General features: G+C 64.3%; 1 protein-coding gene across 7 annotated transcripts in view; it reads left to right on the forward strand.

Annotated features, from left to right (window-relative positions):
- The window catches only part of RAB3IL1 (RAB3A interacting protein like 1), a 56,395-nt gene extending 35,767 nt beyond the window's left edge, over window positions 1-20,628 (forward strand). The window contains exons 1-11 of one of the 7 annotated variants that reach the window (XM_058305312.2): window positions 26-287; window positions 11,190-11,436; window positions 11,846-11,941; window positions 12,040-12,117; window positions 12,560-12,778; window positions 13,419-13,565; window positions 14,099-14,227; window positions 14,320-14,432; window positions 16,037-16,136; window positions 18,483-18,549; window positions 19,617-20,628. In XM_058305312.2, the coding sequence (XP_058161295.1) occupies window positions 136-287; window positions 11,190-11,436; window positions 11,846-11,941; window positions 12,040-12,117; window positions 12,560-12,778; window positions 13,419-13,565; window positions 14,099-14,227; window positions 14,320-14,432; window positions 16,037-16,136; window positions 18,483-18,549; window positions 19,617-19,699 (1,431 nt within the window). In that variant the 5' untranslated portion in view covers window positions 26-135 and the 3' untranslated portion in view covers window positions 19,700-20,628. The other 6 variants (XM_012521380.4, XM_058305315.1, XM_071217980.1 and 3 more) reach the window with 6 other exon arrangements.
- The last annotated feature ends 2,825 nt before the right edge of the window (window positions 20,629-23,453 follow it).

A 23,453-nucleotide genomic window follows, 5' to 3' on the forward strand; every position in this document is an offset into this window, starting at 1 on the left:
TGTCTGGGAGGTGCCTCCCTCGCGGGCCGCTGCTCCTGGGAGATAGCAAAGGTTAGCGCGCGGCTCGGCGTGGGGGCGGGGAGAACGCCGTGACCTGCCCGCTGGCCATCTCCAGGGGGCCCGCGGTCTCCGGGCATGGAGGCTCTGGAGGAGCCCACCAGGTGCCCCGCCCGAGGCTCATGCCCCCTGTTCCAGGCCATGCGCTCGGGGACGGTCCGCTATGCCCCCTCGGGCCGAGGCCCTGAGCTGGAGGGGAACACGGGAGAGGAGCCCTGGCACACAGACAGGTGAGGAGAGGCCCGGGATGCCGACGGGAGGGGATGGCGCCACCGCAGGCCCGTGGAGGCGGGAGGTCGAGCCCGGCTCTGCGCGGGGCCTGGCATAGAACTCTGCGGACTTGCAGGGGCCTCCGACGAGGCCAGTGCCTGGGGTGGCTCTGACAGTCTTGTCCAACTCAGTTGTACAGAGGTGTAGGCTGAAGCTCAGAGAGGGCCAGATACTCGTCCCGGGCCACACAGTTTGCTGAGAACCCAAGATCGGAATCCGGCCTAGGTCCCCCCGGGGCTGGCTGGCTCCAGCTCCTTGCCTGCCTCCGGCCAAGGGGCTGTGGCCAAGGCTGCCAGGCTGGGGAGGGGCCTGAGGGGCGGTTAGGGAGACCATGGCTCATGGCAGAGGACACACCTGTACTTCTACCTTACCACCTCCCCAGCCAGGCACCTAGTAGGTGCTCAGCAACCTCTTCCTGAACGCGTGTTGGTTTCTGGCTTGCCTTTTTGGGAAAACTGGTATAAGAGGTCTCGGGCCCACCACCCTGGCTGTGTGACATCAGGCAGGTTCTTTAACCTCTCTGAGCCCATCGTCGTCAGCTGAGGAGTGGCACTGTCTGGGCTGCTGGGAGGAGCCGGTGAGCCTTGGGAGGCCATGGTCACTGGGTGCGGAGGTCACTGCATATTTGTGGTTGGCACTTGTCGCTGCTCTGCTCCCGGGATTCGCGACCCCACACTTGGCCTTCGATGCCTCTCCCAAGGGCCTCCCCCAGCGCGCCAGCCCTCCCCCAGCTGAAGCCTTCCTCTGGGCCGCAGGTCTGGGCTGACGCCTCTTCCAACCCTTATCTGCCGTGTCTGGGCCACCACCGCTTGGACCAGGCCTTATCTCCTGCCCGGGCCTGTGAAGACAGAGGGCAAGGGGGCCAGCTCGGTGTCTTTCTGTCCTTCTCCCGCTTCCCCTGCCGATAGTACAGAGCAAGGGGGTAGGAACTCAGCAGTTGCTCAAGACTTACTTGGTGAAGGAGTCAGGTCTACAAATGTAGGTTGACACTTGTTTTGGGGGAACGCAGAGCTGAGAAGGAGCCCGCAGGAAACCACAGTCAGGGGAACAGCTGCCCTGTGGAGTGGAGGGCATGGGAGATGCGGCTGAACGATGCTGGGAGGTCAGAAGGGAGCCCTGGGGGGCTGTCCAGGTTGTTGACTGCACAAGGCAGCGCGCGCAAGGCCTGACGCTCAGTCCGTCCTCCGCTCCCCAAGTCCTCTACCCTGGCCTGGGCTGCACCTACTGGGGGCAAGGTCACCGTCTTCTATTCTGACCATTCAATTGGCAAGGTGTGCCCTGGGCAAACGGTGGCCCTGGAAGTGGGGGTCCTTGAGAATGTGTCCCCCAAGGCTCTCTCTGGGTTCCCTAGATTGTGCTCAGGAAGTGGTGATTGAAAGAATGAATGAAACGTGTCCCCAAAGGGAGACGGGACAAGTTCAAGCGTCTGTGCGCCCGGAGGAGGAGGGCCTGGAGCTCTGGTGGCATCGGCAGGGGAGGTGCATGGAGGGGGGGGCCATGGTCCCTGGCGGGAGAGAAGAGGGGCTGTGCTCCAAGTGGGTCCAGAAAGAATGGGAGGCCGAATGGTCTGGGCTCAGGTAGGAGGTCCAGAAGGGGGCAGGTAGACCAAGGGGCTGGGACTAGGGAAGGGTTTTGTTTGTAGAGCACGTGGGACTAGACAGCGTGTGTGCTGTATTCTAGAGGGTAGGTGGTGGGCAAAGGCAGGCAGGGCAGGATATGTTGCGAGGTGGCAGAGGAGGTTCCCGTGGGGGGAGGCTGGGGGAGGAGGTTTGGGCACAAGCACTCAGAAGGGAGGAAGGAGAAAACTTGTCTTGGGGTCTGCCCTTTCTCCCCACCGGGCAGGATGTTGCCAGGAGCAATCGCAGAGCAGGCAGCCCGGGGAAGGGGTGGCAGGAGGACCGGAGGAAGGGGTGGGAAGGGTCTGCTGGCCGCGAGTGACAATCCGTGTGAGGACTGGAGAGTTTGAGGGCCCGGGAGCCACAGCAGGTTCTTGAGCAGGGGTGGCGCAGCGGTGCTTCTCAGTGCTGGTGCGGAGAAAGCGCGGAGGGGGGTCAGCTCTGAGGGTCTGACAGCAGCGCTGGCGGCGAGGCGCCCGAGCCCGCTTCCTCCCCCGACGCCGGGTCCTCTCACTGTCCCCGGGGGCCGCGAGCCGGAGCGGGGTTGGGGCCGGGACGCGCGCGTGAGCTTCCCGCATCTGCCCGGCGGAGGGGCGGGGCCGGGCACGTGTCCTCGGGCCGCCCCCCAGGGCCACGTGACCCGCCCAGGGCCGGGGGCCGGGGCGGGGAGCGGGCCGGCCCAGACAGCCGGGCTGCGGGCAGGACGGACCGGCGGCGGGGGCAGGGTCGGCTGCCGGCGGGGACGCGGCGCGGGGCGGCGCCGGGAGGACGCGGCGGCGGCGGCGCGGGGAAGGCCCGCCCGGGCGCCCCGAGGCGCCGCGATGTGGAGCGGGTAGGTCCGCGCGCGCTCGCGCCCCCCGCTGGGGCTGGGAGCCGGCGGGGCCCCGCGGGGTCGGCGCGCCCCCACCCCACCTGCCTGCGCCGGGGGGGGGGGGGGGGGCGGGGGCGCGTGGAAGCACAAGGACCGGCGAGCGGACAGGCAGCCAGGGCGCTGGAAGGACGCTCCGCGGGGAGGGACAGGGGGTCCCTTGGCGAGGGGGGGGGGCGGTGTGAGCATGCGGCAGCAGGCCGAACCGGGGTGACAGCGCCAGCATCTCCGGTCTCAGGAGTGCACGTGAGATGGGGGGTCGGGGTGCGCCAGAGTAAGTCTGGGGTACACGGCTAAGAGGAGGGACTCCCGGGCTGGAGGAAGCCTCGCAAGTAAGTGCAGGAGGGGAAGGGGCGCCCGGGTCGCGGCGAGCTGGTGGCAGCCCTGCTCTGGGGCTCCCGCGGCAGGCGCGGCGCAGGTGTGGGCGCACCTCCCTGGGGCCTGGAGGGGGCGGCCCGGGCTCTGCGGGCCGCCTCAGTGACCCCCGTTGCCCGTGGCTATTCAGCCGTGGGGGGTTCTCCAGGAGTCCCAATTCTAGCAGGCCTGGTGGGGTCCCCTGCCCCTTAAGTGCAGAAAGGCACACACATCCCGGTCCCTGCGGTCTGGAAGCACCAGGGTTTGGAGAAGTGGCCGGAGTGGGCTGGAGAGTATTTTGTCAAGAAGTAGGTCGGATGGGTGGTCCCTAGGACAGGGTCCCTTCCGCAGCCACAGCCCAGGAGGGAGAGGAGGCTCCAGGGAGGCCAGCGGCCCGGAGGGGAGTTTTCGGGTACAGGCTGGAGTCGCTTCTTTCCAAGGCACCTGGCAAAAAGCTTGAGCTGAGACGTCCGAGGAGCAATGGGGTCTCGTCCCGGGCAGAGGGGTGCTGAGAGAGTGGGCTCCCGGAAGAGGTGAGAGGTGGCGAGGGAGACTCTTAAAGGGAGAGGGTTAAAGCACAGAGCATGTGTCCCCCCGGGAAGGAGGCTGAGTTCCGGGAGAAAGGGGTTGCGGCAGGTCCGTGGTGCCTGGGGGGAGGGGAGGGCAGGCCTGCCTCGGGATAAATGTGCTTGAGGAGCGGCCTGAGCTGGCGGAAGCTTGTGACCTCTGGTGTTGCCTGGGCCCACTGAGTTGCTGTGTGACCTTGAGGGTGTGGCCTCACTTCTCTGGGCTTTTGGATGAAATGAGCTGGTTGTGGGGCGGGGAGTTATTCAGTCCATGTTCTTCCCTGGAGGCATCGAGACCCAAGAGACAGAGAAGGCTGGGCGGGGCCAAGAGATGGCTGTCACTTTAAGAACAGGGTCAAAGACTCACCAGGCGGGGCAGGAGTCCCCAGGCTGGCCCCAGGGCCTTTAGAGTCCCACTTAATTATAGTCGACCAGTTCGGAAAATTTCCCCCTGATCGAAAGCTTAACTGCTTGTAGTCCAGTTTTGTCGGTTGTCCCAGCAGTCTCCTTTCGGGCATTTCCTCCTCCTGACCCGTCCATTCTGGGATCGTGTGTTGCATTTAATTGCCACTGCCTCTTCTGTCTCTCTTTCTAGAATTGCGGTAACGTAGGCAGAATGTCAGCGTCCCTCCCGAGCCCACCCTCCAGTGGCACGAAGCACACTCAGGGTCGTGCCCCCTCGCCACCACCCACTACCATCACCCTGGAGACCCTGCCCCCGCTGGAACCCTGCATTTTTGTGGGCCCCTCGCTTGGGTGTAGGGAGGTGTAGGATGTGGGGACCGAGTACAGCTCAGGCTGACCCCAGCAGGAGCTGGGAGGGCCGTGCTCAGCGTCCCACCTGCCCAGGTGACTCTTGCGACCCCCGTGCCCTGCCCAGTAGCTCAAGATGGCTTTGGGCAGGTATGTCCTTAGAAGTGTACACAGGAGGCGGTGGCCCTGGCTAAGCCACGGTGTCCCTGGAGCTTGTCTTGCCCGTCTGTGAAATGAGCCCAGGGCGCTCTCTTGGGTCACTGGGCTCTGTTAACCAGTTGACCCCTGAGAGGTTGCTCCCTGGGGTTGACATCCGTGGCTTGACTGACCTCTGCAGGGGCTCGGGTGGCCCCTCTTCTTTGGGGTTCCCCGGGCACAGATCCCGAGTCCTGCATCCGGTCTCTCTTTAAAGCACCCTTCCCACCCCCCACGATTTCACAGGGTGCCAAGCCTGCTCCGAGGTGGCGGGGGAAGGGTGGCGTTGGGACTTGTGCCTCTAACACGGTGCTGGGCACTTGTTAGCAGAGGCCAGAGGTTGGGTTCTGCCCCTTGGTGGCCACCTGACATTGGCGCAGCCCTTCGGCCTCAGTTTCTCCACCTGACAGATGGGGCTGGGGAGGGCCAGGTCCTGATGGACTGCCCAGGTGTGAGGTGCGACATCACCAGCCTCCAGGGATGGGCTCTGTGTCTTTGCAGCAGGCAGGGTGCTGGGGACATCTGGGGCTGCAGGTGCCGTCTGCCAGCTGTGTGATCTTGAGCAAGTCACTTACCAGCCCTGGGCCTTGGCTACACTCAGGGGCCTCGATCCGTGGGCTTCTACCTCCAAGTCCCAGTCCCAGGGGACTCCAGGCTCTGAGACACATCTGAAAGTTATGTGTCAGGCCTCTTTGTGGGGAAGGGCTTGGGAAACCCTTGCTGGTGCTTCCTCCTGGAAGCCCTCCGTGATTTAACTACCTACTCACCCCACAACAGAAGGAGCTTTCTTTTCTGCTGTTCCTTATTCGGCACATTTGGGTACAGGGCTCAGAGACCCTCGTTAGAGTCCTGCTTGTCCTAGATTCTCCCAGCGTCTGCCCAGGATCTGTGCCCCACAGGCCTCGGGAAACGGGAACCAAAACGAAATCAGTGAGAAGGGCGACGTGCCGCGGGAACCTGGGTGGGGCGCGTGGTACCTGACAGGTGCCTGCTGTTTATGTGCTGGGGGGTTGAGGCCTTGGGATGTCAGAGATTCTTCTAGGCCTAAACAGGCAGGCAGCCTGGGGCGCCCATGAGGCCTGCACCCTGGGCCCTGCAGCCGAGGGTGAAAGGGTGCCCGCCTCCCAGGGCCCAGGGAGACGGGGTGGGATGCCCTCGCAGCTGCAGACAGACGTGGGGCAGGGCCGGCGGGCCTGGGTTGTGGTGGGGAGAGGCCTGCCTGCCCCAGGTCATCTGCCCTCCCTGCTGGCCACACGGGGCTGTGCCACCTCCTGCTGCCGAGGACCTGCCGCTGCTGCCGACCCCAGACCCGCCCCGTCTCCCTCCGGTCCCTCTGCCCCTCCCTTGCTCTGAGCTCACTGGACCCAACCCCGGGCCAAACCTCAGTGACGCTTGACACACCCTCTCCCATCTGCGCCTTCCGTCACCCTGGCGTGCTTTTGTTCAGATGGGGGACCCTGGCGTCCCAGGCTCCTGGGAACCTCCCTCTGGCCCTCGGCCCCTCTGTCATCCCCTCGCCGGGCGCAGGCTGCTCCCCCGGGGCTGGTGCCTCCCACCATCGTCACCCGTCCTGGCTTTTCCTCCTCAGCTGCCAAAGGGACGTGCCACTTCCCAAACGCCACGGCAGCCCCTCTGCCTTCCTTAGAAGCCCCCTCCCTGCTCCTCATGCCTGTCCTGGGTGCCACCGTCCTCCTCCTTCAGCCCGGCCTTTAGTCTGTGACTGTAATTAACCATTAGCTTTCTCTAGCCCCCGCTGCAGCCCCGGCCTTACCACGACTCCCCCTTCGGAGTGTTTTGTCTCTGTGGGTCCCCTCGTTGCCCAGGCCCCTGGGGCTTGTCTGGCAGCCTGGACTTGACCCTCACCCCGCGCGACTGGGTAGCTGTGCCAAACTTCCTCAAGCCCGGCCTGCATCCTGCCTGGCTTCTCTGAAGCCACCGTTCGTCCCCACTCCCCTTCCCCCTACTGCAGACTCCTCTGGGTGGCAGGTCACGTGCTGCGCTGGGCCTGGGCTCTGGGTTCAGATTCCGCCCTGCCACTGGTGTCCCTGCCAGCCCTCCACCCCCACCCTGGAGCCTCCCTCTTGGTTGCAGCCAGCTGGCGAGAGCGTCACCCTGGGACGGCGTCATGAGGCTCACACCCGGTGGGCGACATCTGTGGGTACCAGGAGGGGTGGGCTGGGGTGGCGAGAGCTTGGGGATGTGAGGTACCTGGGGGCTTTGGACCGAACGCTTGGCCCCTCTCTGGAGCCCAGGCCTTGCAGGGCAGCCCGAGAACCTGGCAGGGGGGAGCCTTTCCTGAGGCTGCAGCCACTTTGCTGGCCGGCCCGGTCCGCTCGGAGCCTTCCTGGGCCACCCATGGGTGTGGAGCCTGAGGCTGCCCCCGGGAGCTGGGCTTTCTGCAGGCGAGACCCGCTGCAGCCTCTCTGGGTGTGCCCCCCTGGGCCCCTCCTCCCTGCGGTGCCCAGGCTGCCCTGGCTTGGGTCTTTCCCAACTTATCAAGGAGCTCAGCAGTGATGCGATAGGGCCATCCTGGGTGCTGGTCTGTGTGTGGGGGGCGGGCTGCGGGGGCACAGAAAGACCTCGCGGCCGGCTGGCCTGGCTGGGGCTGGGAAGGGTCGAACCCCCATGGGGCAGCCTGGGGAGCGGGCCCTGGCCCGTTGGGGGTCGTCGAGGAGCCGGGACCGTCGAGCGCGGGCGTCGTCCTCATTTTGCCGCCTTTGGTGGGTGGAACCAGCCCTGCTGGCCCTCCTTGGAGATGGCCTGGTGGGCGAGGATGGCGGGAGCAGCACCCCCCCCCCCGCCGCCCCTGGCCGTGTGTTTCCTGGGGAAGTGGCCCAGGAGGGCCTTTCCGGTATGAGCTGCCCAGGGGCTCTAGGCGGCGGGGAGCCAGCTTCAGGATGGGGGGGGGGGGGGGGGTGGCGCGGGCTGCCCCCCCACCTCTGACCTGGACTCCGCTTCCTCCTGCCTCGCAGCGGGCCGGGAGACGCTGGCCTCCCGAGCTCATCCTGGACGCCGGCCCCTGCGTCTGGAGGCAGCGGCCGTGGACGTGGAGCCAGCCCCCACCCCCTCACGGTTCAAACCCAGGTCTTGGGACGGCGGGCCCGGGAGGCTGAGGTGGGTGCAGGGCGGGGATTCTGGCTTGGGCTGGACATGAGGGACCTGAGGTCCCTCCTTCAAATGTCGGAATCACAGGAGCTGGCCTCGCAGCCCGGAGATGGTGTGTGTGGGGGGTCTGTCTGTGGATTCACATTCCCTCCAAGTTGAGGGTGGACCCTTCTTCTTCCCTTCCTGCCCCCGTCACCCCCTGTGCCAGGTGACTCTGGGGTGGTCCTGCTCTGCCCACGCTTCTGGCCTGGAGGATTTGGATTTTGAGCTTTTCCGGTGGTGGGGGTATGAGGACGGCGTGTCAGGGAGACTCCAGTCAGGCCTCCTTGGGCCACTGTTTCCTTTAGCTGCAATGTAGGGCGCCAGCCCCCGAGCTGTGGGCTGTTGGGGAAATGATGGGGACTGTCCGGCCACACCTCCAGCCCGTTCTCGTGGGACCAGCAAGAGAGCCAGAGGCTTTCGCTGTGGCCCGCGGCCCAGACCACACGGGTGGGAGAAGCTCCGTCCACGTGGGAGGCGGCCTTGCTCTGGGCAGCGGGGCGGGGGGAGGGCTGGGGAGAGCCGTGCTGTGGGGCAGGCGCCGGGGCCGGGGGCTGGAGACCCGGAATCCTGCCGGCGCCCTGGGCTGTCCCCGTGGGTCCCCACGCCCAGCCCCGCCTGCAGTTCTTGTTGTCTCTTGAAGCATACAGCCCACCTGGTGGGGTGGGCCCCAGGCCCGCACACTGCCGGTGGGTGCACCTCCCTGGGGCCTGCGGTTTCAGCGGCTGGACCCGGATCCTGGGCGCGGACAGTGAGCGTCTCTGCCAGACGTGGCTGGGTATTAAACGCTCCTGCGTGCCAGGCGCTGCGTTTAAAGGGACTTCTCCTTTGCTTCTGACAGCGCCGCCTGCCAGGTTTTAACCCCACCCGCCGGGTCAGGGAGTAACATTGCAGGAACATTCCCAGGGGCTCCCGGGTACCCCAGGCCAGAGACGGGCGTGGGCCGGGCTTGCACGGCTCTCGGGCCTGCGCTGTCAGCGGCAGCTTCCCCTGTCCCAGGCCCTCCCTCCGGGGAAGATGCTCCTGGGCCCGAGCAGAGCCTGAGAAGCCCGGTGGGGCCGGAATTGGGTCAGATTTCCCTGCCGCAGCCACGGAGGAACCTCCCGAGTCTCCCTGGCCCCAGCAGCCCTTGATGCTGAGAAAGATGCGCTGGCTGCACCGTTCACCCCACGGCCGCTCCCGACCCCTCCGTGGCTGCGTGGGAGGCCGCAGGGGGTTCAGACCTGGCCGCCAGTGCCAGTGCTGTCCCCCCATCGGCCGTGTGGCCCTGGGCAAATCCTTGCCCTCCCTGGACCTCAATGCCCTCGTCTGTGCAATGGGGCAGCAGCACGAGTGCTGTTGGGAATTGGAAGCGAGACTGCAGGGGCAGAGCCCTCTGGGTGGAGACTGGCACAACGTGAGTCCCCTGGGCGCAGCCCCCAGCCCAGCACTTTGAGGGGGGGGGTGCCACAGCCCCTGAAACCTCAGGGACCCCTTGCCGACCAGAACACCCAGGGCGTTAGGAAGGAGCCCCGGCTGGCTTGGGTGGCCGCTTGGATGGGTTCCCACCTTATGCAGCAAAGCTCAGGGCCCAGGGCAGACCGAGCCGGACAGCTGGCCGGAGCCATGAGACATGTGGCACTGGGCTCGTTGCTGGCGTCCCCCGTGTCTCCAGTCCTTTTGTGTTACCGAGGGGCAAACTGAGGCTCAGGGGGGCTGCTTGGTGACTGTTGTAGCATCAGGAGGCTGGGGATGGGGTGGAATGAGGGGCTGGGGAGGGTTGGGGGCCAGCCGTCCTGAAACCAGTCACCCCCTGGGCCTTGTCCCTCCTCCCTCTTGTGCATGCAGGCCTCTCTGAGCAGCCCCCCCCAACACTTCCCCCACTGCTAGCAGCCCAAGCTCAGCAGCCCCCCCAACCCCCGTCAGCCGAGGCGGCTCAGAAGCTGCTGGCTCAGGAGCCGCCGGCTTTTGCTGAGCGAGCAAGTCCAGAGGTGCTGTCTTGGCACAAACCACTGCTGGCGGGGCCCGCCCTCCCCTGCCCCTCCCCTTCCCCCTTCCTCTCAGGGTCTGCTGAGAAGGAAGGGTGGGAGAAGGGGAAGCAGGGGAAAGGGGGGAGGGCGAGGGCAGAGGCTGGTGGTCCCCCCTCTCCAGAGACTTTACCTTGAGGGAAGGGAGGGTCCTGAGGCCTGGGGCGGGTGGGGGGGGGGTGCTTGGCTGAGCCCACAAGTTCCAGGGGGCAGGAAGTGGGTCTGCCTTGCCTGAGCTCCTGGAGGAATCTCCCCACCTCAGCCCTGCCCGCGGGGCTGGGTGCCAGCCCTCCTGCGCGCCCTGAAGGGGCTATAATTTGCACACAGTGTGCGTTAACACTGTCCAGGGGGGGCGGCTCCCACTTATGGAGTGCCAGAGCTTTACACACATCTCCAAGCCCTTCAGTGACAGCTAGATAGGACCGCTGGAATTGTCCCCACTTTCTGCATTAGAAGTGGAGAGTCTGATTCTCGGTTTTGCTGCATTTACTGTATTTGTTGGACAAACACCATCGGAGGCCCTGGGCTTCTGGGAGGGGTGGTTGGTAAAGATGAACAAGTCTGACCTTGTCCCCAAGAGGCCTCAGGCTCTGCCATTGTGCCCCATGACAGGGCCGGTTAGGGTCAGTGGTGTCCCTGCTGAGCAGATGGGGAGACCGAGCCCAGGGGGCAGGGCTGCTGCCCAGCATGGGCCCTTGGGCCCAGCTCCCCAGGCCTCCAGCCCCCACCCCGTATCTGCTGATGCCCTTTGTGTTAGTCAGCCAAAGGGGTGCTGATGCAAAGTACCAGAAATCTGTTGACTTTTATAAAAGGATATTTCTTTGGGGTAGAAGCTTGCAGTCGGAAGGCCATAAAGCCTAAGTCACTTCCCTCACCAAAGTCTGTTGCCAAATGCTGGAGCAAGATGGCTGCCAACGTCTGCGCCGCTCAGCCTTCCTTCCCCGCCTTAAGGCTCCGTGAGCTCCTCTTTTTCCAATCTCAGCTGTAGGTTGGTTTAAGTTTCTTCCCCGGGGCCCGTCTTTTTCCAGGCCTAGCTGCTTTCTCCACGAGGGGAGCTGTTAACTCTCAGGGGAACAGCTCGGCTCTCGCCCTGGGGCTCCAGCATAAAAACTCAGCTCTCTCCCCTGCCCTGTCAATTTCTGTGTCTCCGCCCACCAAGGGGGCGGAGACTCAACAGCCAACTGACCTGGCGGAACCAAAGCCCTAATCTTAATTTAATCAAGTAAAAGTGAAACCTCTGGATTTAGTACAATCAAAGGGTATCATGCCCAGAGGCACAGCTCAGTTCATAAACGTAATCAGTATTTCTTTTTGGAATCATCAATAATATCAAACTGCCACACCTTTGTTTGACTCGCAGCCTGCCCCAGCCGGAGGAGGGCCGCCCACCATCCCTCGCGGCTGTCCCCTGGAAGAGCCTGGGCCCCTGCAGAGGCCGTGGGGAGTCCCCAGGAGCCCTGGCGGAGACCCCCGCTGGGGAGGAGGCCCAAAGCGAGGAGGGCCCGGTGGCTGCCCCGCTGGACGTGTCCCGCCTGCGCAGCTCATCCATGGAGATCCGCGAGAAGGGCTCGGAGTTCCTGAAGGAGGAACTGCACAAGGCCCAGAAGGTGGGTGCTGAGGGCAGGGGCGGGAGCTGGGGAGGAGGGGGCAGGAGCTCATACCGGGTGCCCAGAGAGCAGCTGAGAGCAGAGGACGATGCTTCCTCAAGGCCACTGCGTGCCAGGGGCATGGCAAGTGAAGGCAAGCAGAGGCCGTGTTCTTGTGATTTCTAAAACCACCTTTAAAAATCTTGACTTCTTGGAAAGGCTGTTCCAAGCTCCAAAGGCCTGGCAGTGGTGGTTTCGATTTCACGCCCTGAGCTAAGTGGAAAATGCATCACGACCAGCCCGAGGCTCGTGAGCTCAGATGACTCAGGCAGTGAACCTGGTCGGGTGGGCCTGGGTCTGTCGCGTGCCAGGCTTGGGGGCCCTGGGGACCCCTAGTGGGGCTAACGGCCGCCGGCTTGACATCCCCCAGGAACTGAAACTGAAGGACGAGGAATGTGAGCGGCTGTCCAAGGTGCGGGAGCAGCTGGAACAGGAGCTGGAGGAGCTGACAGCCAGCCTGTTCGAGGTAGGCTCCCGCCAGCAGGGGTGCAGCCCAGGGCCGGGTTGCCATCCGTCCGTCCGTCCACTCCCGGCTGCTCACGCAGAGCCTGCCCTTCTTCCCAGGAAGCCCACAAGATGGTGCGAGAAGCCAACACGAAGCAGGCGGCCTCAGAAAAGCAGCTGAAGGAGGCGCGGGGCAAGGTGAGGGGACACTGGCCTCCGGTACCTGATCGAACCCTCGCTGAGGCCCAGAGAGGACAGGGGCCAGGGTGTCTGAGATCACGCAGCAGAAACGCAGCAGCTGGGATGGGAGCCCAGCGCCCTGGGGTCCTGCTTGGGCTGGGAGATCCTGTGGGTGTTCTCACTTCTCCCCACCCCCAGCCCCCCAACAGAGCAGAAACCCCAGCCTGGCCACGTGAGGCCGGACAGGTAGCTCCCCTGCACCTGTTTGCTTGCCCACCCGTAAGACGCGAGGCCTGGGCCGTTCCTGGCTCCTGGTTCAGAGTGGGGTAACCTCGGGCAGGTCGTGCCTCCTCTTCCAAGCCTCAGTTTCCCTGTCTGTAAAATGGGGGACGCGCGGAGTTAAGTGCTGGACGCTGCTAGGGGCGGCGGCACCAACCCCGGGCTGTCCCGTCCCGGTCAGATCGACATGCTGCAGGCGGAGGTGACAGCCTTGAAGACGCTGGTCATCACGTCCACCCCGGCCTCCCCCAACCGTGAGCTGCACCCGCAGCTGCTGAGCCCCACCAAGGCCGGGCCGCGCAAAGGCCACTCCCGCCACAAGAGCACCAGCAGCGCCCTCTGCCCGGTGGTATGCCCCGTCGCCGGACACGCCCTCGTCCCGGACAAGGAGGGCAAGGAGGTGAGGGGCGGCGGGCACAGACCAGGAGAGGGCAGTGCCCACGGTCGGTGGGCTCGGAGGGACCCGGCCCGCGCGCCGGGGCAGCCGGAGCCCGGACCTCTGTGTCTCGGGGCAGTGCGGGACGCGCAGGTTCCTAACCCTTTCCCTTCCCGTGAGCCGAGGCATTTGGCCATCAGCCTCCGGGGTGTGTCATTTGGGGGGCTGGTAATCCCCTCCCGGCCCTGCTGACCCCAGCAGCCGGCAGTGCTCCCCCGCCCTTGGGGCCTCTGTGGACGCGCTGCCCGGCCGCAGCCACCCACTCGGTGGTCCTTGGCGCCCTCTAGCGGTGGCTCAGAGACAAGCAGGGCCTATGGCGGGTGGTGGCCCTTCCTAGGTGGGGGGCATTGGAGGTCCTGGCCCGATCAAGGTGCTGAGCGCGTTCACCAGGGGACAGCGTGCCATTCAGGTGGGTCTCTGACCCCAAGCCCACCGGGGCGTCCGGGATGCCGAGGCACAGCCTGCTGCTCCCCCATTTGGGGCGGGGTCCAACTGCCCCCTCCCCCAGGCGCCCGCGTCCTGCCGGGGACACTAACCTCTCCTCCCTCCTCCTGTCTGTCTCTGTGCCTCTGTCTGTCTGCCCTGCCGACCCCGGCCCGCCCAGCCCGGGCTGCCCCCCCTCCTCTCCCTGCTCCTCTGCGTGGTCCCCAGCAAGGCCGTTCACCTCACCTACGAGCCGGCCTGGCAGCTCCCGGGCGGGGAGCCGCCCCCGGCCCCCGCCTCCGCCACCTCTCTCTCCTTTTCCCGACAGGTAATGGCTCCAGAAAGGGGCCGCCCTGGCCCACCCCCCTCCCCCCACCGCCCACACCTCACTGCATGCGGCGGGCCAGTGAGTCGCCTCCCTGGAGCGGGCAGCAGGGGCCGCCGGGGTGTGTCCCCGCCTGTCTGCGCGCATGTGCTCGTGTGTGCCGCGTCTGCCTGCACCTGCCTGCATCTACCTGCGTGCACCTGCGTGCACCTGAGCCTTCCCGTGGGTCTGCTCTTTGACTTTTCCTCTGCAAGGAGGCAAACGGGGGTCTTCAAGTCAAGACCCAGGCCCACACCAGACTGCGACGTGCTCCACAGCCTGGGGCCGCCGCCTGCTCCCATCTCCTGGCGCCTGGCTTTCACTCACCTCTGGATTTAAGATAAAAAACCAGCCCTGGTTATCCCGTAGTGCCCAGAAAGGGGGTCCTTCCGGGGACCTGCTGGCATGCTGCGCCCTCCTCCTCCGGGCCCCTCCTCGGGCTCTGCCTGCCTCTGCTGCGCCGGGCCTTGGCGCCCTGACGGCCGCCCTCCCCACAGGTGGACACGACCCTGTTTGCGGAGTTCCAAGCATGGAGGGAATCACCCACCTTGGACAAGACCTGTCCCTTCCTGGAAAGGGTGTACCGGGAGGACGTGGGCCCCTGCCTGGACTTCACGATGCAGGAGGTGAGGCGGGACCGGGGGCGGCCCGCCGGGGGCACATCCCCTCCGCCCCCGCCCGGCCCTCACCCCCCACCCCGCCGCCCCGGTCTGCGCAGCTCTCGGCGCTCGTGCGGGCCGCCGTGGAGGACAACACGCTCACCATCGAGCCCGTGGCTTCGCAGGCGCTGCCCGCCGTGAAGGTGGCTGCCGTTGAGTGCCGCGGCGCCAGGTAAGCTAAGCTCCCCGAGCCGCGCCCTGCCCCTCAGAGGGTCTCAGGCCAGACCCCCTGGGGTCCTGGTGTGGGACGCAAGGGCAGGTGAGTGCTGTGGTGCCCAGGAGTGGGAGACACCTGGCAGGAGGGCACAGCCGCTGTCCCACGTGGGGCAAGGAGGTGTCTTTGGCAGAAGTCCCTTCCTCCGGTCAGGGACCCCCTGTGCCCTCTAGGCACCCTGGGGGCTGGGTCTCCTTTTCCTGCCTGGCCTGACACACGACCCCCTATGCTGCTCTCCTGCAAGGGGCCCTCGGCCCCAGGTGACACGTGAGGGATGTCAGAGCCGGCTCTGCCTCCTGCTAATAAAGCACCCGTCGGCCCTGGCATCTTGTTCTCTCCCTCCTCAGCCACACTGAGCAGGGGTAGGGACGGAACAGAATGGCCAGGGCGAGCAGAGGGCAGCAGTAGGGGATGATGTCCCCTGGCAGCCCAAGATCTGGCCTGCAGGGGGCTGGCACTGGGGTGAGAACCTCATTTCGGAGGAGACGGTTTGCCAGGTCTTGAAGAGTGGATAGCAGTTGGCCGCCGCAGCCAGGGCCTTCCAGACACAGGGAACAGAATGAGGGAAGGTGTGAGAAGCATCCCATGAGGTTGTGGGGGGTGTCAAAAAAAACCTGGGGTGAAGTTTGGGCTTGAACCTGTGAGGCCAGCGTCTCAGAAATCATGGAAGACATGCTCCCTGGTCACGATAGGTGCACTTGCAGGCAGTAAAGGCTCTGATAAACCCTGCAGCAAAGAAATCCAATTTAGCCTATTTAGCTTTCTTTTACTTGGGATTCTCCATAATTACTTGTCAAGCAGAAGGAAGACAGCAGAGAAAAATGATGTTTCAGATATGGGGTTTCAGAGGTGCCCCAGCTGTAGTAAGAAGAGAAGGGGAGACACTGGAGCTGGAGGGGGCTGATTGGGAGGAGCTGAGGGGTCCAGGCAAAAGGCTGGGCTGGCATGAGCTAGCCTGGGACTTGGTAACCGAGCAGGGGTGAGGAGGAGAGAGCAGGACAGACGAGAGCCCGGTGTCCTGCATGGAGGCAGGGCCTACAGAAAACAGAAGCTGGGAGCGGGGGGCCGAGTGGGGGCCGTTCAGGGCCAGTTGAGACCCAGCAGGTGGGCGGCCGAAGGGACAGGTCTGAGGCCCCCTGTAAAGTGGAGGGGGGCCACTTCTGGGGCTCCAGTGCACCTGGCCTGAGGTTGGTGACAGTCTTGCCCATCAGCGGCGGGGCATTAGGTCCAGAGGTGGGTCCAGCTCGTAAAAGTCTACCCCAGGAGTTGTGCGATCTCGAATACTGTATTAATTAAGTCTGTAGGGATGAAGGGAGGATTAAATAAAATAAAACTAAAATAATTTTAACAGGCCCATTCCAGCGACTGCCGGGGCAGCCTCCCCCTTGGCCCCATGCTGGGCTCCCTGCCAAGCCCCATCCCACAGCTGTTTGCCCACCCCTCCCTCAGTGCACCCTCCTGGCTGCTGTGGCCTCCCTGCCTGGGCTGGGTGGGCGAGCCCCAGACAGCGGCGAACCCCCACCGCCCCCCCGCCATGACCGCCTCTGCCTTCCCCCCACCAGCACGTGTGCCCTGAGCGGGCTGGCCCGGGCCTGCCGCCACCGCATCCGGCTGGGCGACTCTGAGAGCCACTACTACATCTCGCCATCCTCCCGGGCGAGGGTGAGTCATCCTCCGGGCCCACCTGGGCCGGGCCTGTGGGCCCCAGGCCTGGAAGGACACCTCGATCTGTGGAGCAGGACGCAGGCTCAGCGAGGTGCAGAGACGTTCATGGGCCACACAGCTGAGCTAGCTGTCTCCTACCGCTGCGTAACAAATGACCATTAAAAAAAAAAAACAATTATTGTCTCACAGCAGGGGCTCTGCTTGGCTGGGCCCTCTGCTCCGCGTCCCATGAGGCTGCAGTCAAGGTGTCGCCTGGGCTGTGCTCCTTTCTGGAGCTCAGGGTCCTCTTCCAGCTCCCTGGGGTGGTTCAGTTCCTTGCGGTTGTAGGACTGAGGCCCCCCACCCACCTCGCTGCATGTTGACCACAGCTGCTCTCGGCATCTAGAGGCGGCCCCCAGTTTCCTGCCATGTGGTGCCCTCGCAGCGCAGAAGCTTGCTTTTTCAAAGCCATCAGGGGAATCTCTCTCCCGTTGCTAAGGCTGTCATGAAACACGGCAATCGCAGGAGTGACCCCTGGACTCAGTTAAAGCTCAAAGCTCCTGCCTCCTGGGCTCAGCCCGCTGCTGCTGAGGCTTTTGAGAGGTCCCAAGGCGTGACTGACCCAAGCCTGTGATCAGCCGTGGGTGGCAAGGAACCCCCAGACATTCCAGCTTCCTCCCTCCCCTGATGGGGTCAGGGGACGCTTCCCACCCCTCTGCTCCCCTCCTAGACTGTCAGGAGGATAGAAAGAGGGGAAAGTGAGTGTGTCTGGAAAACGGGGGAGCTCGGTGCAGGTGTGACGTGGACAGGCCCTCCTCGAGGAGCCCTCTCCTGCCTTCAGGCCTACCGGAGCCTTCTCACGGGGGACACAGGGCAAGGTGGCCCAAGTGGCCCAAATGCCAGGCAGCAGGTGTCCAGAGGGAGGGCAGGTGGCCGGCGCGGCCGTGGTTAGCGTCAGGCTGGCCCTTGGCAGTTCCCCTGGGGCACTGGAGGGTGTTCTGGTGAATTCTCGCGGCGGCACACTGCACTCTCATTTACCAAAAGGGAGTCCGAGGCTTAGAGGAGGTCAGTGGGGTTCCGGGGCCCACGCAGCGTTGGATGCCCTGCCTCTGACTGTGTGTCGTTTTGCTGCAGCCCCTGCCCTGTGGCCAGAGCCCTGTCTTGACATTCGCATGCCTGGGCGCTTTGTTTTGCCCAGGCCTGTATGCCTCTGTGCTGGGCAGTGCCAGGGGGCAGGACGAAAGAAAGGTCTGAGGCTGGAGGATGAGGTCCCTGAGGCAGGAGCCGAGGGCTTGGAGTCAACAGGGAGAGAATGTTCTGCTCCTCCCCGCTCTCGGGCTTCCCGTGGGGTCCCCACTTCTCCTGGGGAGAGCCCAGACAATACCCTAGCCTGGCACACGAGCTCCTCCCACCCCCGCCCTGCCGCAGCCTCTCTTCAGGTCCCCCGCAGGCGGCACCCTGTGTTCTGGCCTCTGACCTCACCTGCCTGCCTTGGCACCTGCCTGGCCCCTTTACCAGGCATGCCAAGCCCCTGCATCCTCTCTGCCCTCCTGCCCAGTTCTCCTGCGTGTTTGAGGGCCCTCCCCAGCCAGGCCCCCCCGCCCCCGACATTCCTCCCAGAGTGCCGGCTGTGGGTGCAGCCGCCAACCCCTTCCACCGTGTCTTCGATTGGGTTCCCGGAAAGCAGAGCCGAGGCTGAGTGTTTGCTCAACTCTCTGAAGGGGAGGGAGGGAAGCAGGACAGGGCAGGGGGGAGCCAAGCAAGGCCATGGCCTCAGCTCAAGTCCAGCTGCAGCCTGGAGCACAGAGTTGGCTCCACCTGAGGCCAGGGGGCCCAGCCGTTTACACCTCCCTTCTATCCAGGCGGTGCAGAGAAGGCGTTTGTGGGCCAGACAGGTCCTGCTGAGGGGTCCTGGCAGGGACCTTCCACAGTATGACAGCGCTGGTGGCCGGGCTCAGGTCTGCGCCAGCTCTGGGTCGCCTGCTTTAGAGATGGCCCGAGAGCCGGCAGGGCCACCAGCATGTGTGCCCACGCGCAGGGCTTGAGCTGCCTGCTTCCGTCGCCCAGCTCAGCCACTTGCTAGCTCTGCATCCTGGTCGAGTGGCTCCTGGCTTGGTGCTTAGAGCCGCATTTCCCCCCACGTGTAAACTGGGCCACGCATGCCTGCCTCATCTGGTACAGGGGCTGGAGGCGAGGTCAGCTGCCACCATCACTGCCCAGCCCCGTCAACTCAGGGAACATTTTCTGGCTCTGATGGGAATGTGGGGCCACCAGCTCTGGCTTCCCGTCACCTTGGCTTGGTGGGGGGCCCTGGGTATGGGGGGCTGGCTGGTCACACCCGTCCCCGGTCCCTTCTGCCTACAGATCACTGCCGTGTGCAACTTCTTCACCTACATCCGCTACATCCAGCAGGGCCTGGTGCGGCAGGACGGTGAGCGCCCCCTGCGGGCCGCGGTGGGGAGCGCGCCTGTGAACGCGCCTGGGGGGGCGGGGCCAGCAAGGGCAGGTCGGTTCTTGCGGTGGCCCTGCGGCCCCCAGCCCCGGGCGAGGACCCTTGCATTGGGGTCCAGCGAGGGGGGTGGCTGTGGGTTAGTAAGGGGCTTGTGAGCCTCCTGGGCGCCGAATTCCGCGGAGAGATGAGCTGCCGAAGGAGCGTGAGCCCTGCCTCCCCCAAGAGCTCACTCAGCCATCTTGACGCCCCCCCACCCCCCACCGTAGCAGGGTGGGGCTGCCCTTTCTCCTCGCAGGCCTTGGCCGCTGGGGCTGTGCAGACAGCTCTCCTACCACTGAGTGAGCCCAGCACGGTGGGGCCTCCCCTGGAATTCCTCCCCCCACGGGTGGGGCTGCCTCAAGGTCCTTGGACCCAGGCCCGCCCCTGCTCCAGGCCTTTGCTCCCACCGTGCCCCTGGCCAGCAGGGTCCCCTGTCTGCCCGTGCTCCCTCCCCACACTGTGCAAGGCCTAGCCCTCCTGCTCAGTATCTCAGCTCCCCTCCAACTCCTCTCCACCGCCAGTTTGGAGTCTGAGCCTCTGCATAAGGAGACCCTCCCAGTTGCCCCCCAGCTTGGCCTCGAAGGTCAAGTCAGTGCACACTGGGGCCCCAGGGGACTGCCTCCTCCCAGGGGCAGGGGCCGATGCTGTGGCCCTGCCCACTGCCCAGAGTCACTGGGAGACCCCAGGGCGAAGGGGGGTAGAAAGCACTTTCCGGGTTGAGCTCAGGGCAGCGTGTGCCTGGGCCAGGGTGTGGGGAGTGGTTGTCGCCTCCGTCACCGGTGCGGTATGGAGCCTGTGCGTGTTTGGCACTGAGTGGTTTGCAAAGGTGCTCACGCCCGGCTCTCATCTCCTCGAAGAGCTACTTACAGATAAGGGCCTGGAGCGCCAGGCCCAGCCACTTAACCGGAGGTCACCGTCCTGGGGGTACTGGGAAGCCCAGAGCCGGGGGCGGGGGCCGGGCCGTGTGCCCTTGCCGTCCCTGAGCTGCACACCCTCTCTGCCTGCAGCGGAGCCAATGTTCTGGGAGATCATGAGGCTGCGGAAGGAGATGTCCCTGGCCAAGCTTGGCTTCTTCCCCCAGGAAGCCTAGGGCAGAGCCCGGGCCTGAGAGCGGCTCCAGATTGGAGCACACACCTGCCCCAGGATGGACAGACAGACAAGACGACGGGGTCCTGGAGCCAGCCCTGAGCCAGGAGCTCAACATCTGCCCCAGGCCCGCAGGCAGCGCCGAGCCAGCACCGAACTTCTGTCCCAGGAAAGATGGACAGACAGACAGAACTGGACCTCATGGAGTGACCCCTCTCTCCTACCCACTGGGTTTGACAACTGCCCAGGAGACTTTCGAGAAAGCACCAAAGACCAAGGAGCTCGTTGACATACCCAGGGGGCTCAGCCTTTAGGAGAGGGTACCTGGGGCAGCCGGCACCCCCTCTCCGGTCCTGGGAGCCTACAGGTGCCTTGTCACTCAGAAAGGGAGCTGTCCTGGGGTGGCTGGATCTCTGGGGTGTCCCCCCAGTTCCGAAGCCCTGGGCCACCAGCACCCCTTTATGGCCTTCCCTCATCCCCTCCCCAGACGACCTTCCTGTTGGACTGCCCTGCTGGCCTCTACTGGCCCAAGTGCCCTCGGGCAGCAGGGCTGGGAGGGGCCGGCAGGGCTCCAGCGCCGCCTCCCGCTTCTTGCTGTGGTTGAGGACGACCGAAGCGTTCTCAGGATGAGTCAGGGCCTCTCCACCTGCCCTCCCGGGAGGCCCTGCACCCACCACCCCCAGAAGGCCTCAGGATGCCCAGGTCTCTTCCCAACTTGCGGGGGCACGCAGACGAGGGGGCCGAGGTCACCCAGCCCTGCAAGAGGGGCCGGCGTGGAGCCAGCAAGACATGGGCCTCTCTCCCACCCCCCGCCGTCCACGCGGGACCGGGGTTCGGGGCTCCAGCCCGACACATCCCTCACCACATCCGGATTTCCTTCTTTGAATGGAATGTAACACGATCTCTATTTAATAAAGGCAGGCTTTGTTGGTAGAGGCCCGGCTGCCACGCGCTCCCCCCACTCGCGCGCTGGGGCTCGGGCCAAGGCTTGGACATCTGAAGGGATGAAATCAAATCCTTTCCTTGCCCGCCCTCGTGCTTGGGACTAAACCCAAATCCCGAAGCCTCCCTCTCCCCCCACACAGGCCCCCTGCCCCCGGCTCGCTGTAGGGAGGATTGTTCAAGTCCTCCCTGGGATTTCGGGGGCCCGGCCCGGCCTCCCTCCCTCAGGAGGGAGTGACTGCTGCCTGGCCGTGGGACTCCCCTGCTCTGGGTCCCTTGGCCCTCAGCTGAGGGGGCGGCCAGTAGAGGGGTAGCCAGCTCCGGCCTAACAGGAGCAGACGCCAGCAGCAGGACGATACGCGACGGCCACGCAGTCTGGGACACACTCGCCTTCCCAGCCTTGCTCCTAGACGGGTTCTTAGCCGTGTGCATTGGTCACGTGTGCGGTGGGCAGGCCCTCTTTGGACCCAGGTTGGGGCTCAGGAGATATCCGGAGGTGCCCCAGCCCTCCCCACCTGTGCAGATGTGGGCCCAGCTGGTGGGGGCCCTTCCTGGGGGGCGGGGGGCACAGCAGCTTCTGGGCCAGGGTCCCCAGGGGCAGGCCTGGGGGCCAGTAACCTTTCCCCAAGACCCACCCCCCAAAGCCTCCGCCCAGGCTGCCTTCCCCCCTCCCTCGTATCCCCATTTTCCTCCCCCTCCTCCCCTCCAGCATCCCCTTCCCACTCCATCTGTGATTGGGGTCCCCTCCCGAGCACCCCAGATCCTTTCATTCGCTCAATGGTAAAGGGCCACTCCTAGGCGCTGGGCACCGGCCCCAGTGCTGGGGTACCTGGTGCTTGAGTCGAGAACCTCAAGCGGGGAAACAAACATAAGTGACATATCCAGGGTGTCAGATGGAAGATGGCGAGGGGGCTGGGGGTGCCCAGGACGGGGGCGCACGGCCCTATTACGTGGTGGGGCCCGTCCTCATGTGTCACACCTCACCGTCCCCGCGTGTGGCCGTCTCTCTCTGTCCTACTGTTAATCCTGCATCAGCTGGTGGCCAGAGGAGGATGATGGTCTGGGCCCCGGAGCTGCCCGTCCCTGCCGCCGACTTCTGTGCCCTTGCTCCAGCCTCGCCCAGGACCCCGGAGACACTGGGTGACACTTTGGAGGGCCCCGCGCCTCAGACTTGCTCTGTCTGCCCCTGAGGTGCTCTGCCTACTGTCAGGCCCTCAGTGGGGCCACTGCAAACAAATAACTGCAATACTGCGGGAGGTGGCGGGGGACATGGGAGGGACCGAGGGACACACACCCTCTGGCCTCACTACTCCCCAAATGACACCTGCTATCAGCACTTAATATATGCCAGACACCAGGGACTCCAAGCCCTTGAACTAATTCATTCGGTCCCCATGGATGATCATCCTCGTTTGGCAGATAAATAGCCTGGGGCACTGAGAGGTCCCACAGAAGAAATGATGGCCCCAGATGAGCACCAAGGAGCCCAGCACTCCTGACCACACATTCCTTCATCATCTGCAACGTGCCTGGCACTAAATTCGGCCCTTTCCTGTGTGTTTGTTTTTTATTTTTACTTTTATAAAGGGTATTTATTTGGGGTAGGAGCTTACCGATACCAGGCCATAAAGCATAAGTTACTTTCCTCACCAAAGTCTATTTTCACGTGTTGGAGCACGATGGCTGCCGACGTCTGCCCGGGTGCAGGCTTCCTGGCTTCCTCTGGGCTCAGCGCCTCTGTTTTCTCCATGAGGTCAGCTGTAGACTATGAGGCTCTCTGGGCTTTGCCTCTCTCCACAAGGTCAGCTGTAGACTATCAGGTGAACGGCTCTGACTCTCTCCCTGGCGTTTCTGCCGTGTCTAAGGAGCCATTTCCATTCCTCTGTGTTGTTCTCCCCGCTCAGGTCCTCTCTCCCGGGGCTTGCTTCTCTTTCCTCTGTGAGCTGACTTCCCAGGGCTCCAGCTCAAGACTCCAGCATCAAATTCCAAGTCAAAACTCCAGCATCAAAATCCTCCTGTCCCTGTTTTTAAGCCTAGTGGACACAGAGGCTGGCGCAGGTGCAGGGCTGGACTTGGACTCTAGGTCTGTTTCCCCTACCCCACAGCTGCCCCCGGCCCTGCTTCGTAAGCTCCCTGGAAGAGCTCGGGGCTTTGGTTAGGGCTGGGTGGGGAGGGTCAGCTGACGTCATCCACATGAAGTTGTTCCTCGTCAGGTGAATTTTCTAGGTCACACACTCGGGCTTGATGTGGCCTGGTCTGACCCTCCTCGCCATCTCTTAACGACCCAGCACTCACCCCTGGCCTCTGAGGGTGGGACGCTGTGCACCAGCCCCATGCACACTGCAGGAAGGAGTCTCTCCGATCGTGTCCCACTTTACACTCTGACAAGCCCGTCCCAATTTGAATCCTGCCAGGGCTATGTATACCTGAGGCAAGTCATTGCTCTCTGGGCTTCAGTTTTCTCATCTGTGAATTGGGCTAAAAGGCCTTTGCAGCCCCTTTCTACTGTAGCCTTGCAAGCTCGGCATGCCATCACAGTGATACCTCCAGGGGGGCCTTTTGTGGTCAGTGGGACTGCGTCCCCTGCCCTAAATGGCCCCAAACAGTTCTTCCATACACGCTGTGCCCTGCTTCCCCAGACCTCTCTCTCAGAAGGGTGTTGTGTGGTCAACTTCAACACCAAATCATCAGGCTCTGGCTTGAGTCAGCTCTGTGTGTTTGCAGCAGATTCATGCCTCGACTTGGGGTAGGCTAAGGGCCTTTTCTCACATTTGCCTGCCTAGGCACTGCTATTACCTGCTGGCTTGCCCGAAACT

Source organism: Dasypus novemcinctus, chromosome 10, assembly GCF_030445035.2.
Source record: "Dasypus novemcinctus isolate mDasNov1 chromosome 10, mDasNov1.1.hap2, whole genome shotgun sequence".
In the NCBI taxonomy this organism is placed as follows: domain Eukaryota; kingdom Metazoa; phylum Chordata; class Mammalia; order Cingulata; family Dasypodidae; genus Dasypus; species Dasypus novemcinctus.